Genomic DNA, 21,274 nt, shown 5'->3' on the forward strand with positions numbered 1-21,274 from the left:
AAAATTCTCTCATAATATTTGGCTTTGTTGAGCATCCCTCCTGTATATGTAGAGCTGATCTTTTTGCAACTTTTGTGGCCCCTTTTGCAAAGTGATGATTATTTCCTGATCTTTTAGTCTTTTTTCTTTTAAGGCTACATAATGAATTTAGCATCTTCATTTATTATAAAAGAATGATTAATTCCATGTTCTGTTTCATTTGTTGGCAGTTGTTCGTCTTCTGCCCTGGTTTCTCTTTCTCTTTACTGGAATTATTAGGAAATTTAACATTTTAATTGAATTTCACAGTGTACTTCATATTTTGTTGGTTCTAAATTCAATTTCTTATCTTCAGTTTGGGTACAGTCTGTTGTATGGTCATTAAGAAGCTATGGCAGTGACTCCACAATAGCAGCTTGGGAGTCTATTTTTTCTGTAGAACTGAATAATCCAATTATAATTCCCAATCTCAGAGGCAATGTCCGCCATTGTGTTAGAGAAAGGAAATATCTAAGTAAATTTAAGCATTTTCCTGCCAGTCACTTAGCATTTGTTTTTTTATCTGACACAAGAAGGAGCCAAAGATTGAGTACATGAAAGTTTTTACTGTTGTGTATACCTTTTATTCTATGTGTGTTTTGTATTGGTATTTTCTGTATGCATTTCTTGTCATAGTTTGTCCTCGCAAAAGTCCTATAATGTTATTAAATGAAACCATACTTATATGGCCATTTTTACATAAATTATGAGGCAAAGTACTTCTATTTCACAATTTAGAAAAGTGAGAAATGAAGAGTTTGTCATTTGTCTGAAGTTACTTAAGTATCAAAGTGTTGAAATAAAATGTCTTTATACTAAATATCTCTTGAGGAAACAGGGATCATTCCCATTAGTCAGAGAATATCAAGCTTTTGAATTGCAAAAACTTTACACTAAAAGACTTTTAGGTGTGATGCCCCATATTTACATAGGAATTATATCTCTGCGCTACTAAATAAAGCATTCTGTAAATATAAAACCCACCCAAAAAGATATTTTAAAAAAGAATAAGATTTAAAAATTAGTAGTTTCATGTTTTCTTATCTGGCTACCCAAATAAATAATTTTGACTTGACTTTGAAGGCCATGACTCTAGATGAACTTATAAGATGGACAGACTCATCAGACATTCATTAGCCATGAAAAGTTTGGAAGCTACCCATGGGAAATGGAAACATCTCAAATTCTCCTTGATTCTAATCACTTATAAACTCAGATGGGATCTAGAGTGTGGGGCCCCAAAACACCTGTTTTAGATTTAGTTTTCTTTGAGGACTCATGAATGTTTACTATGTTTAGGGAAATGAAAATATTTTGTATATTCAGCAAATAATCATTAATTATATTAGGGCATTAGCCAGCATAGAGTAGGTTATGCAAAACTGATAAGCAAACCCCAAATGCCCATGGCCTAAAACAATAAATGTTTTTTACTTATCAAACTCCACATTTGTCAGCCGTAATGAGGAATTCCCCTGTCTTTGTATGGAGACTTAGGCTAGCAGATATTTTACCATCTAGATTATAACATGATAGCAAGTGCACAGAGAATCCAACACTGGCTCTTCAACTACTTCCATTCCTTCTTAGTTAACCAGAGAAAGTTGTACAAACCACATCAGCATCAAGAGATACCTCCCATATGCCATGAAGTAGGAGGAATTTAGAGATTAGTAAATAGTAGTAATTTATTTTTTAATATATTTTCTTTAGTTGTAGATGGAGACAATACCTTTATTTTATTCATTTATTTTTATGTAGTGCTAAGGATTGAACCCAGTGCCTCACAAGTGCAAAGCAATCACTCTACCTCTGAGCTACAATCCCCAGACCAATAGTAGTCATTTCTAAAAAGAAAAATAGCTGTGAATCAAGGATGAATTCCTTCATCAGAGTTAAGTCCAATATAGGATATAACCCATTCAAAGTAACTATTTCAAGAAAGTCTGTATTTCAAGAAAGAGGAGAATCAAATAAAACTCTTTTTTTTTTTTTTTTGTTTTTTTTGTTTAGAGGTCAGATAAAAAATTGAAAACACATCATGAAAGAAACCAAAAAGAAAAGTCTCAGTATAGCTACATGGTACAGGGACTGTTCTTACCCAGTTTCAGAATCTCTGACTTAGAGATGCTTTGGTCCTTATCTTTACTTATTTTATTTCATCAACAAGACTGTAAGGAGCATCTTTGTTTACATTTCTCAGTAAGCTTTTCTTAGTATATCTATAGGAAAAATTCCTTAAGGAATTTTGGAAGCAAAGGGTTAAGTTCATAGTTAAATTTTGAAACAAATTGTCCATTTACCCTTAAGGAAGTCTTTGTTCCCCAAAACATGTTTGAAAATATCTTTCCTCATGCTCTTATCAACATTGTGTTTCATTGGAACACAATGAAAACTAACTTACCCATTTAAGTTTAAAATTGTACCTATGCTCTCTCTCTCTGCTTTCTTATCATTATGTGAGCTGCTTCCATTCACTATACTCTTCCACCATGATGTTGTATCTCACCTTGAACCCCAAGAAATGGAGCCAGCTTTCTATGGACTAAGACCTTTGAAACTGTGAGCCCCTCACCCCCATAAACTCTTCCTTCTCTACAATTATTCTGATCAGATCTTTTAGTCACAGCAGCCAAAAAGCTGACCAAAACAGAAATGGGTACTGAGAAGAGGGGTCATTGCTGTGACTAACCTGGCTATGTGGTTCAGAAGCATTTTGAGCTTTTTGGAAATGGCGGGAGTAATTTTGAGATGTTTAGCAGTGCAAGCTGGAAATGCTTTAGATTGTTGTAAGTGGAGCTTAATGGTCAATTCTGGTGGGAGCTCAGAAGACCAGAATGTTAATAGGACCATGGACAGTGAAGGCAGCGCTCAAGAGGGTTTAATGGAAAAGGAGGACACTATTGGTAATTACACTAGAGGCCATTCATGTTATGTTCTGGCTGAGAAGTTGTCTGCATGTTGTCCATATCCTGAGACTTTCTGTGAAACTGATTTTAAAAGAGATGGACTTCTTAATCTGGTGGAAGAAATAGCTAGGCAGCATAACATTCAGGTGGTGGCATGGATATTACTGGTGGCTTTTAGCTAAGTTTATTGTAATAATCAGGAGCAGAAAGCAGAGCAGAAAGATTTTAAAACTTGGACTTGAAAGGTGAGAGTAAAACTGGGCTTACGGAAGTTGAAGTTGTTAAAGACATTACCACCACTAAAGAAATGCTGAAGACTTTGCCTAGAGGCAGTGAGAAAGATGACTTGAGGACAAGATCACACCCCAATTCAAGGAAGTAAAAATTCTCTTGAGAAGAGACCAAAGGGGAATCCTTCTTGCCCAAGGGGGGCTAGTAAGTTTTTTCAACATGCTCAGCTGCCACCCAGGCACTCAGAGGCTGCTTCAGCCAGGGTTCCTGAAGGGTTGGCTACTGCTGGAAATGTCGGCAGTCCTTGGCATCAACCACATGATGCTGGTTCTGTAGGAATGCAGAATACTGGAGTGAAGGGGTCAGGGAGTCTTCCACCAAGATTTCATAGGAAGGCCTGGGAGGCCAGGAAAAGTGAAGCATTGTTGGAGTCCCTGCATACAGCCCCTGAGAAGGTGATGTGTGGAGATTTGAGGAGGAAACTGAAGCTGCAGTGGAGACTTCCAAGATTAAGAAATGCCAGTAACATGGGACATGGTCCTAGGAAACCTGCAGGAATTGAGCAGAGAAAAGCCAACAGAAAGGCCACTTTGGCTGGAACCAATGAGGACACAGGGGCAGAACTACACAAGCCCTTTGGAGAGAATATCACCATGCCATGTGCCCCAGATGCCGGGCACAGAGCTATAGGACTTGTTTGCCCAGCTGGATTTCAGTCTTGCTTTGGTTCTGTCCCTTCTTTCTATGCTCCTAATTTTGTGAATGGGAATATTTATTCTGTACCATTATATATTGGATACTTGTAAATTACTTTTAATTTTATAAGATCTCAGAATATGAGATTGCCTTGAGCCTCAGAGAAGACTTTGGACTTGAACTTTGAGCAATATCAGAACTGTTGAGACTATGGGTACTCTTGGAAGTGGACTAAATGTATTGTCAGATGAGTGTGAGCTTTTGTTATGGTTTGAATGTGAGGTATCCCCCAAAAGCTCATGCATGAGACAATGCAAGAAGGTTCAGAGGAGAAATGATTGGGTTGTGAGAGTCTTAACCCAATCAGTGAATTCATTCCCTAATAGGGATTAACTGAGTGGTAACTGAAGTGGTAGGGTGTGGCTGGAGGAGGTGGGAATTGGTGGTGTGGCTTTGGGTATATATTTGTATCCGGTGAGTAGAGCCTCTCTCTCTCTCTGCTTCCTTGTTGTCCTGTGAGCTGCTTCCCTCCACTACACTCTTGTGCCATTATGTTCTGCCTCACCTCAAGCCCCAAGTAATGGAGCCTGCTGTTTGTGGATTGAGACCTCTGAAACCAAAACCATGCGCTCCTAAGTAACTTTTCCTCCTCTAAAAATAAAATGAAACAAAATGGTACTGGTTTGACTTTCATTTGTTTTTTAACCTTTACAGTTTGATTTACTATTTAGAAATCATTTGGGCTTTGTATTTTCAGTTAAATTTTGAACTGAGATTACAATGTTATATAAAAAGATTTTACATTAATTCAGTTGTTAACATACCAAATTGATATACATAGGTTCAAACTTCAGATTTATGGTAAACAGTCTTCAAATACAATACAGACATTTCCTGAAGTTTCCATATCATTCATATATGATACCTTCAACTCTGAGCTGTTCCATATACCACAGCTCTCCTACGAAATGGCAAGATTGATATGCCATAAAGCTCAAGCCTGTAAAGTTAAGCCAAAGACTCAAAGTTGTACCATCTTTAAAAAGATTTGGCATTTCTAGACCATAACAACCAACAGTAGGTGAAGAAGGTAGAGTGACATTTCTCCTTGTTATGGTTAAAAAAAAAAAAAAAAAAAAAGATTGCATGATTAATTGGATTTTGCATAAAACCCCATTATACCTTGGTAAAGTCCAAGAGAAATTAGAGGACAAGGGATTGGGGTCCTAAATTTTTAATAGAGCCTTTGAAATTAAAAAATGGGCATTAATTAAATCAAAAACATTAAGCACCTACTGGTTTAAGAATGAAATTAGAGATTTATGATCAGTTTCTTTCCACTTTGAAATCAAAGTGTAAAAATCAACTTGTAAGTGCATTCCAAACTTCTCCTGTATAACACAAATAGAATTTTCTGTCCATCGGTACCAACTAAAGTCACATTTCTTCTTGGGAGGCAGAAATTCCACATCTGAACATAGAATAATTTAGGAAAAAATGACCCCTGTTTGTTTTCTTACTATTGTGATTCTGAAATCTTGGATTACTAATACAATAGCAGTGAGACAAAGCAAATTCCTGGTCATAACTGTCAGGTTAGTGCCACTAACTCCCTTCCTCAACCACCATAAAATTTTAGTGAGAAAAAGATTAAAAGGAATTATGACTTTCATTTCTTTGTTAGTGAGATACATTATCAAAATCTGTGACTTGAGGGAAGATTATGTTTTGTTCATGTTTCATTTTCCTATTGGGCTACTCTTTTTAAAAATTGATTTTATATACATTTCAGATATTGTTTATAGGTATGAAAATACTTTCCTGGTTTACATGAATTTTGTGTTTTCATTCATTTTTTGAATTTCAGTTATACACAAAAATTTTACTTTTTATATATACATAGGTTTTTTTTCCCCTCCTGTTTTATGTCTATATGGAAAGGTTTCACATTATAGTATTTTGAATGTAATAATTTATAAAATTATTTTTGGAATTTTATGATTTTTAACCTTTAAAGTTTTAAATTTTAGAATAAGTTAGATAAGCATTCATATTTTTTCTTTTTTACTTCTAAATGGATAGTCAGTTACCACAACAATATTTGTGGAATATCACTTTTTCTCCACTTATTTGAAAAATCATCTTTCCAGTTTCATTTGGTTTGGTGCTTTTGGCTTTCCATTCTATTCCATTGACCTGTCTACATCTTTTCCACAGCCAAATTGTTTTAATTATTGTCACTTCATAATATGATTTCATATTGGCAGGGCTAGTCCTTCCTGATCGTTTTTTATAATCGAAATTTTCCTGGCTGTTCTTGAATGCTTATTTTTCCAGATAAAGCTCGTTGTATTTCCTCCAGTTTCTTAGAATTCCTATTCATCTTTTAATTAATATTGCTTTGAATTTATGGATTACTTTTAGAGGAATAGACATCTCTTCATTATTAAGTTTTCCTATTTAAGATTATGGATTTTCTTTTTTTTTTGCATTACTCTTGAGAACTTCACATAACAATAGTAAAGTGTTTTTTAACTGATTCTTAACATTGCTTTAAGTTTATAATACTAGAAATTACTAGAAATTTTTAAAAAATCTTTTGTTCCTATTGTAAAGGGAACCATTCTTTAATATATTTATTATTATTATTTTTTATATATTAAGAGCTATTTAGTTTTGTGTATTTGTGTTTGATAACACCAACTTATTGCTCTCCCTTGTTTATTATATCTGGGTATTAGGTATATTGGTAGAGTAGATGTATAATCTTAAATAAAGATACTTTGATTTTATCTTATTTTTACCAATTTATTTTTGTGTCTTGTCTAAATTCATTGGCTAATTCAGAAAAACATTAAAAATCATGTTAATACTGGATAACTTGTTTCCTTGCATTCCAAACAGGCAGAGTCTCTCCATGATGCTTAGTGATTCTTTTGTTAGAAAAACACACCCATCAGTGCATAAACATTATATACATTTGCAATTTTGTACCTTTGGCTTTTGTTTCTAATCATTAGCAGCAGTCAAAATTCCTGTTTCAGCCACTTCTCCCTCTCTACATTTAATGATAATAGGTGACTTAAATTTATTAAAAATTCACTACACTCTTTGTTTCTTTTCTTTGAACCATGTTGTCAGGATTGAAAGACTTCATTGAATCCACCTTAACTGATTTACAGATTTTAAGAATTGTGTGTATAGCTACGTCATTGATTCATTCTTTCCCATGCGCTGAGTTTTTAATTGGAAATTTTATTTTTAAAGGCATTTTCTAGTTTAATTGTTTCCCTGTTAGAGATGTGAAAAGAAAAAGCTGTATCTCCCAATTATATTTTTTGACATAATCTGTTCCTTTTACTTACTACTCACAAACTAGCCAATTCTTTTCTGAGTTCATCTTTTAAAAAAATAGTACCCTGTTCAAGTACAGCCAATAAAAATCAGTTCACAATCCTGACATCTTGTTTTCTCAGTTGTTCACCTCTCGCTGTGGGTTATCTACCCACATCGAAGCAAGGTTGTGTCTGGTGAACGCCACCTGTGAAGTGCCTGGCATAATGGATGATTATAAGCCAGGCCAGGGCATGATAGTATAAAACTTCAAGACAGTACAAATGAACGGTAGCTGTATAAGCTTTGTGAGGAGAAAAACACCCCTTACCTCTGGACTCTCAAATGTAAGGGGAAAGACTTCAGACATCTCATTAATGACGTTTCTGTCAAGAACAGAATGGAGCAAATCCTTCAAAAGTCTGAAAGGAATTCAAAATTATGCTTCTCTATATTATTTATCAATTATGTAAATGAATAGTCTACAGACATTTTTAGACTTAAGATCTCAGAATTTTATCTCCCATGAATTCCTTCTCAAGAAGTCATTGGGTTATGGGCTCCCCTAAACAAGGAAGGAAACACAAATATAAAGAACAGAGAATCCATACCCAATCCAGAGACAAGAGAGACTCGTTGAAGGGTATGAAATTTCAATGTGATATGAGTGCATTCAGGAGTGATTTTGACAATTGGAGGGGGTTTGGGATTGGATATAGCAATAAGTTTATGGGAAACTAAGCAATAAAACAGGCAGTTTTGGCTCTACTAAAAATTAACATTTGGGCAAGAGAAGGCAAGTAATCAGAATATATTGCTTATCTGTGAACATTAGTATAATACTGAAAACCATAGCTGTAATAGAACATTAAGAGGATCTGTGCCTGTTAAAAGTGTAGGTGGGGAGGGGGCATTGGGTGGTTTGAGAAGTTAATTCTCTTAATTCACAGATAATACATTAAAAATGTATAGAAATTAAAAACATGTAAACTTGGTTTGGCAATTTGAAACTAAAGACAGAAATTTAGAGTAAAAAGAGTTGCTTTTAGAGGGTTGCCTTCTGTAAGCCTTGAACAACTGTATTACTCTTCAAAACATGTGAGTGAACAGCATTTATTAAAATTATATCATTTGTAGATAATGGGTCACCTCCTCCTCCTCTCTCTTTCTACCTGACAATCTTAGAGTATAATCCATTGTTTGTATATAGTATCTTAATTTTCCCAGATAAAACTGAACCTGACCTTAATCTTATCATAACAGTCATTGCTTCTCTTTTTAATGTGCCTTCATAATTAAGATTTTAATGTTTTTCATAGTGTATTATAGTTATATATAACATGGTGTTCATTTTGACATGTTCATAAATCCATATAATAAAATTTGCTCCATATTAATCCTGTGTTTCCCTTTTTGCTGCCTTTCCCCCTCCTAATGCCCTTTCTCTATTCTATTCATCTATCTTCTATTAGTTTGTTTTCTTTTTAATTGATGCATTAGAGATACACATAAAAGTGGAAATCATTGTGATATATTCATATATGCACATAGTATAGTTTGGCCAGATTCATTGTGCAGTTTCTTCCTTTTCCTATTCCTCTTCCCTAGATTCCTCCCCCTGGATTCCCTTCCTCTTTTTACAATTTTCCATTCTATTTTCATGGGATCCCTCCTTTTAAAAAATTCCATATTTCTCTCTTGTTTTCACATAAGAGAAAGTATTCAACCCTTGACTTTCTGAACTGGCTTATTTCATTCAGCATGATGTTTTCCAGTTCCATCCATATACCAGCAAATTACATTTCATTCTTCTTTATGGCTAAGACTCATTTTATATGGATATATATCACATTTCTTTATTTTTCTGTTGACAGGCACTTGGGCTAGTTCCATAACTTGGCTATTGTGAATTGCACTGCTATAAACATCTATAAGCATGTATCATTATGGTATGCTGATTTAAATTCTGAGTAGTGGGATAACTGAGCTATATGGTGGGTCTACTCTTAGTCTTTTGATGAATCTCCATACTGCTTTCCAATGTGATTGTACTAATTTGCAATCCCACCAACAATGTATGAGTATACATTCCCCCCACATACTCACCAGTAATTATTATTATTTGTATTTTTGACGATTGCCATTCTGACTGGAGTGAGATGAAATCTATGTAATTTTGATTTGTATTTCTCTTATTGCTATGGATATCGAATATCTTTTCATATTTCTGTCGACCATTTGTATTTTTCTGAGAAATGCCTGTTTAGTTCATTTATTTGTTGATTGGGTTATTTTAAAAATTTTTGGTGTTAAGTTCTTTGAATTCTTTATATATTCTGGATATTCCCCCACTGGAAGAGATGTTGGCAAAGATTTTTTTCCCATTCTGTATGCTCTATTTTCACACTCTGAATTGTTTCCTTGGCTGTGCAGAAGCTTTTTAATTTCAAGTCATGTCATTTACTGATTCTTCATTCTATTTCTTGAGCTTTGGGAATCTCATTAAGAAAGTCAGCCTGCACTCATATGTATGTTGGAGTGCTGAGTGTATGTTGCAGTGTTTCTTGTCTAAATCTTAGGTCTTTCATACACTTTGAGTTGTTTTATGTGCAGAGTAAGAGATATGGATTTAGTTTTATTCTCTTACATATGGAAATCCAGTTTTCCCAGCACATTTGTTAAAAAGGCTGTCTCTTCTCCAACATGTTTTAGGCACTTTGTCAAGGTGCCTGTGTGTATGTGGATTTATGTCTGTGTCTTTCCACTCTATTCCATTAGTCTTCAGAACTTTTTATTTTATTTTAAATGTCAATACCATGCTGTTTTTGTTTCTTCAACTTTGTAGTATAATTTGAGTTTAGGAATCATGATGCCTCCAATATCACTCTTATTCCTCAGTATTGCTTTGGCTGTTCTGGGTCTTTTATTCTTCCATATAAATTTTAGGATTTTTTTTATAGTTCTGTGAAGAATGTCATTGGTATTTTGATGGGAACTGAACTGAATCTATAGACCACTTTTGGTAATATGGCCATTTTGACAATATTAATCCTCCCTATCCATGAACATGGGCAATCTTTCCATCTTCCTAGGTTTTTTTCAATTTCTTTTTTTGTTTTATAGTTTTTATCATAGAGGTTTTTCACCTGCTTCATTGGAAACTCACTAAGCATCCAGGCAGGATTGCTGATGAGATTCCTGTATCTCCCAAATACCTCTTTCTGTGATCATAAATGATACACTGATAGATGGGGATTAACCTTTCATAGAGCTAGGGTTTGATGCACATATGAATTTAAGTGTTTGTAGATTTATTTTCAATGGATTTTGATAAGGGTGATGTTGAAGTATATATAATACTGCGTTTGCTGAAATGTTTTCTCTTTAGTTAAGTGTTTTTTCTTTAGTTAATTTCAGTATTATTTTCAGGGTGACCGTGGACTTCCTGGTTTTCCTGGGCTTCATGGAATTCCAGGATCAAAGGTTGAAAACATTTTTTCTTTTCAATTCAGCAATGCCAAATTTTAATTAAAATGAAAGTTCTTTTATATTACAAATAGGTTGTAAGTAGATGCTCATATATAAATAAAAACAAGTATATTAAAGTAAATGATTTAAGATTAATGGTTTACATAAAAATTTTAAAAATTCTCTTTAATGTTTTTAGTCATGAATGTGTAATACAGTATTTAAAATTGACAAGTATAGTAAACAAGTTTACTATACAAGTTATTTTAAATGTAAGCCCTAAACTGTAAACCCTATTATAGTACTAATTTGGCTTATGAAGCTTATACACTAACTATAAATTATTTTATTTTTATTTATTTTGATGTCAGCATATTAAACTCTGTTATTTTAATGTGTTTTTTCTTCCTTAAGGAAATACTCCTGTTACTCTAAAATTCAATATTTCTATTTTTTTTTTTTTTAGGGTGAAATGGGCCCCAAAGGAGATAAAGGATCACCTGGATTTTATGGCAAAAAGGGAAGTATAGATCACATAAAGTATCAATATTGAACTTTTAATGTAATGGAAATACCAAACTTGAATTGCAGTCCTAGCCCAACATTAGAGCTATTAACTTTGATCATCCTTCTGAGGGACTTTTTTAAATGATGAAAGATAAAATGGAGGGGTATATCTGGTGACTGCAATACATGGTACTCTATAAAAATGCATTGTGGTATTGGTCACTGTGAACTTCCAAAAATATTTACAGTGAATGATTTCTTCAGAAGCAGTAGCTGCTAAAAACTTCCATTGAGAATGGATGTTATGCAACTTCCTATATCTTCACACTGAAGAAAATTTGTTTTTTTCCATGTATTTAAAATAACCATTACATTCAAGATTTGCCAAGAGGTGGTTGCTGTGTCTAGATCCATATGATAAAAATTCTGCATATTAACATTTTCAATGTCTTAGATTGTGTCCACTGGGCTGGTAAAATAATTCTTTTGCCAAAAGTTGCAGAGACAACACAATTCCACCAGTTCTGACACTGTGTACTGAAATTAACTTATAAGCTTTCATTTGTAGTTGAGTTACAACTTGAATATATAATTGTTGGGATTGTTTTTTAAGTGTTCTTTTTAAATGCAGGGTGCAAAAGGTGAAAAGGGGAATGCTGGTTTTCCTGGCCTTCCTGGACGTGCTGTGAGTTTAACAGAAAAACATTCTTATTTTGCTTTAAATAAAAAGTGAAGTAATGCTAAGGTTGTGGCCTAGTGCTAGAGCACTTGCCTAGCATGTGTGAGGCAATTGAATGTGGGTTCAATTCTCAACACTTCGTTTAAATAAATAAATGACATAAAGGTCCATAGACAACTAAAAAAAAAAAAAAAAAAAAGAGTGAAGTACTTCTCTTTAAAAAGAAAAAAATCGTGCAAAAAAATACTAAAACACATATATTTATTTTTTAGGGAGAACCAGGAAGACATGGAAAAGATGGATTAATGGGTATTCCTGGTTTCAAGGTATTTACCAGAATAAAGCAAAATGAAAAAGATTCTTGTAACTTGTGAACGAACATTAGAAGAATATGCCAATATTAGAATTTTTTTATATATACAGATTGGGGTAAAATTAACTGACTATATTTAGTCTTATTTAAAAATGATACTGAATTTACCTTGAGTATATAATGAATTCTCATGTGTTAGGAATAAAAATCACAGAATATTGAAAAGTTGAGCATCTTTGATAAACCATTCATATTGGTTTATTGGTGGGTTGGAGCACAAGGTCTTGTCTCTGTCCCCCAAAGGATTAAAGGAAGAAATTCTGTGCTTAAGTCTGAAAACTTTCTATCATTTGTGCAGTATGATATGAGTATGGAAGAATTAGAGCAAAAGGGATCTTCAGAATATCAATCATTCCTTATTCCTGAGAAAACTCAAAAGCACATGTCCGTTTATGGTAGACTAGCACCATCGTAAATTCTTACATAAAGAAACTTTTTACTAGGCATTTGTCAATAGAAATGAACTTTTCTATGGTGTAGCTTGTTAGGTAAAAGGATATATTCGTATATGTATTCAACCAGTGTATCTGGAATATGCAAACAGCTGACAATATTTCAGGATATACATATATTATTGTGAAACTATTGAGATCAGGTCACTCTCAATATGTGACTTTCAGGACACATTATGTTTTCTAAATATTATCTAAATATTTATAATGTTTATATATTTAGGTTTATGGATTATTTTGAATTAATTTTCTTCATATGGTGTGAGACGAGACAAAGTTCATTTTTTTCTACATGTGGAAATAGTTCTTCTAATACAATTTAATGAAACCTATTATTTCCCTCTGAATTACCTTAATACTTTCACCATGTATCAATATATGTGAAATTATCTTTAGATTCTTTTATCTCTTTCATTAATTTATAACTGTCCTTTCCTCCACATCACACTAATATTAGTTTTCCTTGTCTTTTGTTATTTTAAGTCATATCATAATTCTAAATTAATGTTTGAAATTAGGTAAATACTCTAGATTTATTTTTCTTTTTAAAAGCAATAGTGGAATAGTAGATATTTTAGATTCATGAAAAGTTTTAGTATTAGCTTGTATGATTTTACAAAAATGAACAAAGTTTTCTGAGATTTTTTAATTCGGTAAATAAATTTTGGTGAAGTTTGGAATAATTTTAGAGTTATAGAAAAATTGCAAATACATCTGTCAAAACCAAGAAACCAGCGCTGACACTTTTACTACACACTAAAGTCTATACTTTATTTGGGTTTCATTAGTTTACATTAGTTTGGATGAAGCATTAGTTTTTCCACTAATGACCTTTCTCTGTTCTAGGATTCAATCCAGGATATCACATTGCATTAATTTCTCTTGCCTCTTTATTCATCTCTGATCTGTGACAGTTTATCAGTCCTGTTTTAGTTTTCATGATTCACAGTTTTGAATAGTATTTGTCAGGTACATTTTAGAATGTCATTTGAGTTGGAATTGCCTCATGACTAGACTGAGATTATGGCTGGTTTGGGGCAGGGTAACAGAGATAACGCGCCTTTCTCATCATGTGGGAGCACACATGCTAGCCACAGGATTATTCACGGATAACCTACCTCAGTCACTTGGATAAGATGAGTACTTGCCAGGTTTCTCTACAGGAAGTTACTATTTTTTACTTTTCATCTTCGAGTCTTTGGAAGCAACTCACCAAATCCAGCCTTAATTTAAGGTATGGGATGAGATTAAGCTCCAACTCTTACAGGGGCGGGATATCTTCACACCTTTACATTTAGTCAGGAGAATTGCTATTTTAACAATATTGTTAACATGGCATTTGAGTCTTCTCATGTAGGTTTTCTTTACTTTTTTTCTCATCAAAACTTTGTAGTTTTTCAGTGTACAGATCTTTTATATCTTTTTTAAAACTCATACAAATTATATTCTATTTTTTCATAATATTGTGAAGAGATTTTTAAAAATTTATTTCTGGTTTGCTTGTTGCTAGTATATGGGAATAATGTTAATTTTAGACTATAAATCATATATCCTGCAAACTTGCTAAACTCATTTATTAGTTCTTATAAGTTTCTTTGCAGATTCCTTTGCTTATACTGCATAGATGATAATATTTTTGCAAATAAGGGCAGATTTCTTTTTCTGTACTAATATACATGAATTTATTTATTTTAATAATTTTGTTGTACTAGGCCCTCTAATACAATATCAAATAGGAGTTTGATGCCTTGTTTTTGAAATTAGTGGAGAACCTTCAGTCTTTTACCACTGAGTATTCATTCTTGATTTGACAAAGAAACTTTTTTTATCAGATTGAGGAGATCCCTTTTTATTTCTAGTCTCTTGATATTTTTTTAAAATTTTGCTTTGTTTTTTGAAAATCACAGTATTAAATTTAATCAAATTTTTTATTGTTTTTAATTTTTACTGACTGTATTTAGATTCATTGTACAAAATGGGGTTCATCTTTTCATTTCTCTGGTTGTGCACGATGTAGATTCATACCATTCATGTAATCATACATGTACATGAGGTAATGATGTCTGCCTCATTCCACCATTTTTCATACTCATGCCCCCTCTTCCCTCTCATTTCCCTCTACATAATTAAAGTTCCTCTATTCTTCTCTCACCCCCCCACCCCCATTATATATCATCCACTTATCAGGGAAAACATTCGGCCTTTAGATTTTTGGGATTGGCTTATTTCACTTAGTATGATATTCTCCAATTCCATCCATTTATCTGCAAATGCCATAATATTATTCTTTTTTATGGCTTAGTAATATTCCATTGTCCATATATACCATAGTTTCTTTATTCATTCATCTGTTGAAGGGCATCTAGGTTGGTTCCACAATCTAGCTATTGTGAATTGAGCTGCTATAAACATTGATGTGGCTGTGTTACCATAGTATGCTAATTTTAAGTCCTTTGGGTGTAAACCGAGGAGTGGGATAAGTGGGTCAAAAATTGGGTCCATTCTAAGTTTTCTGAGGAATCTCCACACTGCTTTTCAGAGTGGCTGCACCAATTTGCAACTCCACCAGCAATGTAAAAGTGTGCCTTTTTCCCCACATCCATGCCAACATCTATTATTGTTTGTGTTCTTGATAATGACCATTCTAATTGGAGAAAGAGTAAATCTTAGAATTGTTTTAATTTGCATTTCTTTAATTACTAAAGATGTTGAACACTTTTTCATATATTTATTAATTGTATGTCTTCTTCTGTAAAGTATCTGTCCAGTTCTTTGGCCCATTTATTGATTGAGTTCTTTGTATTTTTGGTGTAAAGTTTTGTAAGTTCTTTATAAATTTTGGAGATAAGTGCTCTCTGTGAAGTACATGTGGAAAAGGTTTTCACCCACTTGGTAGGCTCTCTCTTCACATTAGCGATTGTTTCCTTTGCTGAAAAAAAAAAAAAAGCTTTTTAGTTTCAATCCATCCTATTTATTGATTCTTGCTTTGATTTTTTGTGCTTTGGTAGTCTTTTTAAGGAAGTCACTAAGGCAACTTGATGAAGATTTGGGCCTCCTTTGTCTTCTATTAGGTACAGGGTCTCTGATCTAATTCCTAAGTTCTTGATTCACTTTGAGTTGAGTTTTATGCAGGGTGAGAGACAGAGGTTTAATTTCATTTTGCTGCATATGGATTTCCAGTTTTGCCAGCACCATTTGTTGAACAGGCTATCTTTTCTCCACTGTATGTTATTGGCTCCTTTGTCTAGTATGAGGTAACTGTATTTATGTGGGTTCATCTTTGTGTCTTCTAGTCTATACCATTGGTCTGCCTGTCTATTTTGGTGCCAATACCATGCCATTTTTGTTACGGTTGTTCTGTAGCATAGTTGAAGGTCTGGTATTGTGATACCTCCTGCTTCATTCTTCCTGCTCAGGATTGTTTTGACTATTTGAGATCTCTTATTCTTCTAGGTGAAGTTCATGATTGCTTTCTCTGTTTCTGTGAGGAAAGTCTTTGAGATTTTAATTGGAATTGCATTGAATCTGTATAGTGCCTTTGGTAGTATGGTCATTTTGACAATATTAATCTTGCCTATCCAAGAAATTGGAAGATCTTTCCATTTTCTAAGGTTTTCTTCAACTTCTTTCTTTGTGTTCTGTAGTTTTCATTGTAGAGGTCTTTCACCTCTTATATTAGATTAATTCCCAAGTATTTTATTTTGTTTGAGGCTATTGTGAATGGAGTAGTTTTCCTAATTTCTCTTGGAGGATTCATCACTTATGAATAGAAATGTATTAGATTCATGCATATTGTTTTTATATCCTGCTACCTTGCTAAATTTATTTATTAATTCTGGAAGTTTTCTAGTGGAGTTTTTTGGATCCTCTGAATATAGAATCATGTCATTGGCAGATAGTGACAGATAGCTTGAGTTCTTCTTTTCCTATTCATATTCCTTTAATTTATTTGGTCTGTCCAATTGCTCTGGCTAGTGTTTCAAGGATGATGTTGAATAGAAGTGGTGAAAGAGGGCATCCCTGCCTTGTTCCAGTTTTTAAAGGGAATTCTTTCAGTTTTTCTCCATTTGGAATGATGTTTGCCAAGTGCTTAGTTAGCATTGATGGCCTTTACAATGTAGACATATGTTCCGACTATCCCTATTTTTCCCTAGTGTTTTGAGCAGGAAGGGGTGTTGTATTTTATCACACACTTTCTCAGCATCTATTGACATAATCATATGATTCTTAACTTTAAGTCTATTGATATGATGAATTATGTTTATTGATTTCTGGATGTTGAATCAACCTTGCATCCCTGGGATGAACCCCACTTGATCATGGTGCACTATCTTTTAATATGTTTTTGTATGTGATTTGCAAGCATTTCGTTAAGGATTTTTGCGTCTATGTTCATCATGGATATTGGTCTAAAGTTTTCTTTCCTTGGTGAGTCTTTGTCTGGTTTTAGTATCAGAGTGATACTAGCTTCATAGAATGATTTTGGAAGGATTTCTTCCTTTTCTATTTCCTGGAATACTTTGAGGAGTATTGGCATTAGTTCTTTAAAGGTCTTGTAGAACTCAGTTGAGAATCCATCTGGTCCTGGGCTTTTCTTGGTTGGTAGGCTTTTGATGGCTTCTTCTATTTTGGTGCTTTAAATTGATCTGTTTAAATTGTATATGTCTTCCTGATTCAGTTTGGGAAAATCATATGTGTCTAAAAATTTTTTAATGTCTTTGACATTTTCTATTTTGTTGGAGTATAGACTTTCAAAGTAGCTTCTAATTATGTTATGTATTTCATGGTGTCTGTTGTGATCCTTCTTTTTCATCATGAATTCTGGTAATTTGAGTTTTCCCTCTTCTTTTTGTTAGTGTGACTAAGGGTTTATCAGTTTTGTTTACTTTTTCAAAGAATCAACTTTTTGTTTTGTCAATTATTTGAATGGTTTCTCGTTTCAATTTTATTGACTTCAGTTCTGATTTTAATTATTTCCTGTCTTCTACTATTTTTGGTGTTGATCTGTTCTTATTTTTCTAGGGCTTTGAGATGTAATGAGATGTAATGTTAGGTCATTTAGTTGTTGGCTTTTTATTTTTTTAATGTACGATCTCAATGCAATGAACTTTCCTCTTAGCACTACTTTCAGAATGTCCAAGAGTATTTGATATGTTGTATTTTTTTCTTTCCTCCCTGATGTCTTCTGTTATTATTACATTATTCAATAGCATATTCTTTAATCTCTAAGTGTTGGAATAGTTTCTGTTTTTTATTTTATCATTGATTTCTATTTGCATTCCATTATGATCTGATAGAATACAAGGTAGTATCTCTCTTTTTTCTTTTTTTTATTTACTACTGGCTGCTTTGTGGCATAGCACATGGTCTGTTTTAGAGAAGGATCCATGAGCTGGTGAGAACAAAATGTATTCACTTGATAATGGGTGAAATACTCTATATATGTCCATTAAGTCTAAATCACTGATTGTGTTATTTAATTCTATAGTTTCTTCGTTCAATTTTTGTTTGGAGGATCTCTCCAGTGGTGAGAGTGGTGTGTTTAAGTCACCCACTTTTATTGTGTTGTGGTCTATTTTTTCCCTGGAATTGAGAAGGATTTGAGAATTGAATACATTTATTTTCATTTCTTATTACTTTTTATCTGAGTAATTAAATTAATTCTGAAATGATTTTTTCATGATTGCTTCAATTTTATTCCCTTGATTCTGATGAGGAATATCTTCATAAACATTAATTTTTAGAAATTCTGCAATTATTATTTTTATGTCTGTTTTTCCCTAAGAGTTATTTAAGGAGTTTAAAATATTTTTTAGGTTGGAGGCCTTTTAATTTGACCTGTTGCCAATTTCTTGTTTCATTGCACTGTATCAAAGAATGTTATTTGTAGTAGTTCATCTTTGTACACTTAATTTTTTTCTTTGACTCATTGTATGTTCGATTTTCAGGAATGTTCCCTGTGCATAGGAGAAGGTAAATCTCTATTTTCAGAGTGTGAAACTCAATATACGTTCATAAGATCTTCCTTATTGAATGTTTTCTTTAGATTTTTAATTTAATTTTTTGTTGTTGAGTGTCCTATCATTAGTTATTTTCGTTTATTTCTCTTTCCATCTTCTATTTCAGGAATGTGATTTCTGTTATTTGTTGCACAAATACTCATGACTATTATTTCTTCATTTTAAATTGTAGCATTTGCATTATAAATATCATTTTTGTCTCCTTTAGCTTTCTTTCTTATACCAGGATTGTACCTTCTTCTTTCTGGTTATTTTTATTTGCTTGCTATACCTTTGTCAGTCTTTCTGTTGTTTAGCTTTCAGTAACTTTGTTTTAATTTCATTGCTTATATTCAGCATAGAGTTTGTTTTACTTTTTAAAGCAAACTCAGTTTTTTCTTTTAGTAGATTATCTATTTCTATTCATTGATTGATAGGTTTATTGTTATTGTTGTGATAATATTTATGCTATAATCTTATTATGCTTTGTATGTGCGTTGTACTGCATTTACTGTTTCTCAGTGTGATCTGCCCCCCCTTTTTTTTTGCTTTTAATTTCTTTAGTATTTAGGAAGATTTATATTTTTGTGGTGGTGGTATTTATGCTAATATCCTTTCCAGTCATTATACATGTGCATTTCAGAATTCCCTTAGTCTCCTTTTTGCCTTACTTAATCATCTACTCTTTGTTATGTTAAACTTAAATTATACCCCACTGCGTGACTATTAATGAATTCATTCTATTTCTCTTTCCCCTTATCATTTTCCTCTTACCAGTTTAATTATCATATTTCTTTGTCAGATCATATAATATAAACTATTTATTCATTCTCCCCACCACCAGTTCAGACCTGCAATTAATTTTACTTAGTATTTATTACCAGCTTCCTTACCAATATTTCATAATGATCATTTGAGTTTGCTGAAGTTTGTCCTCTAATATATTCCCTAGAGTTTGCGCATATGGTATTCCATGAATTCTTCCATTTTAACATGTCTTTCTATATTTTCGTTACTTGAATAATAACTTCAACCATAAATTTCTTATCTTGGTTTCTCACTGTTTTTCTTTCATTTCTCTTAAATGTTGCTCCATTGCCATCATGTACATTGCTGATGTCAATCTAATTGTCTTTCATTAGTAGGTGAACTGTCTTTCTGCATGGAAGTTCAAAGGGGTGAAAAACACCACTTTTATTTTAAATTTAATAGCATAAGTATATCTTAGAATTAAGAATTTTAATTACTCCAAACCGCTTTTGAAAGTTATATTCAATGCTTTTTAAAAAAAATTCTGGAACAATTTAACAACTCTGTTAAATAGTTTGGGTTTATGTCTGGAGGATTTGAATTACAAGATTTCTTTGTCTTCTACCTTTATCATTTTCTAATTCGTTTTATGTTTTCAAATATTTTCTTCTTTTTTTGACCGTGGTTAGTTTTCTCCTCAGTGTCTTTTTAAATTTTAAGTTAAATCTCTTTTCATATAATTTCTAATAATTTATCTATCACATTCATCATATCTGAGATGATTATTTTTTCAATGATTTATTTACTTTGTTTATGGTACTAAGGATGGAACCCATGGATGCTCTACCACTAGATACATCCCCAGCCCTTTTTTACTTTTTATTTTGAGACAGGGTCTTGCTAAGTTGCCCAGGTTGGCCTTGAACTTGCAATCCTCCTGCCTCAGCACCCCCAGTCATGGGCATTGCAGGTTATGCACCTGGTTTCAGTTACTTTTCTGAGTTTGATTCTTAATTTGTATTTTCCTTTTTCCTCCATTTCATTCCAAGTTTTTGGTTTCTAATTTTTTCAGTAGCTGAAAATGCTTCTGGGTTTGCTAATTCAGGTTATAGCATTTCATTGCACTTTGCTTCTGCTTTGTGTTTTTTGTGTAAGAGAAATTTATGGAAATGTTTTGATTTTCATTTTCTGTTTTTTTCTTTTAGTTGTTCTTAACTTCCTTTCTTGCATATTGTCTGCCAACTCTTCTATAGTTTGAAATATCTTATATATTTGTATCTGTAATAATAAGCCGGGTGTAAAATTTGGATGACTTACTAGGCCTCTTAGTTCTAGTGTCTCCTTTTTTTATTTATAGTGAAGTTAACATTTTTTTAAATTAGTGAAATTATTTATTGGAATGATTTGTCATGCTTTCTGCTGGGAAGTCGGAGTGGGAACAATAATGTATTCACTTTAGTTTCCTATGGTACTTTCATGGGAAGATGTCCAGTAAACAGAGCCTGTGAAGGAGCTCCCTCTCATTTTGAGAAGGGGAAGGAACAGGGCACTGAGCAAAGTTGGAAGGGATTATTTTAGATGATGAACACCCATTGAGGGCAATAAAAGAGAGGCACAGACAGGTATATGTGCAGATAGTAAGTTGGTTTGATGGCAGGTGTTTTAATCCCATTTTTTTTTATTAGGTGTTTTCACCTATTGAAAGAAGAAAGGGAACCAAGAGTATTGTTAATTAGAGAACCTTTTCTATAGCAAAAACTTACTATATATCTATGGAAAATGTGACAGAGAGGAGATGAAGCAAATATGAAAGTTGCACCAAAGTCTGGTTTAAGCTGTGTGATTTTAATGCTATTTCC

At 33.0% G+C, this 21,274-nt stretch overlaps 1 protein-coding gene across 2 annotated transcripts in view; it reads left to right on the top strand.

The window, feature by feature from the left end:
• Window positions 1–21,274, top strand: part of COL21A1 (collagen type XXI alpha 1 chain) — a 169,400-nt gene that overhangs the window by 105,474 nt on the left and 42,652 nt on the right. The window contains exons 15-18 of one of the 2 annotated variants that reach the window (XM_079148069.1): window positions 10,617–10,670; window positions 11,122–11,175; window positions 11,794–11,847; window positions 12,114–12,167. In XM_079148069.1, the coding sequence (XP_079004195.1) occupies window positions 10,617–10,670; window positions 11,122–11,175; window positions 11,794–11,847; window positions 12,114–12,167 (216 nt within the window). Of the gene's footprint in view, window positions 1–10,616; window positions 10,671–11,121; window positions 11,176–11,793; window positions 11,848–12,113; window positions 12,168–21,274 lie in introns of those variants that run through there. The other variant, XM_079148067.1, reaches the window with a different exon arrangement.

The sequence above is a fragment of the Sciurus vulgaris genome (genome assembly GCF_902686455.1).
Source record: "Sciurus vulgaris genome assembly, chromosome: 7".
Lineage (NCBI taxonomy): Eukaryota > Metazoa > Chordata > Mammalia > Rodentia > Sciuridae > Sciurus > Sciurus vulgaris.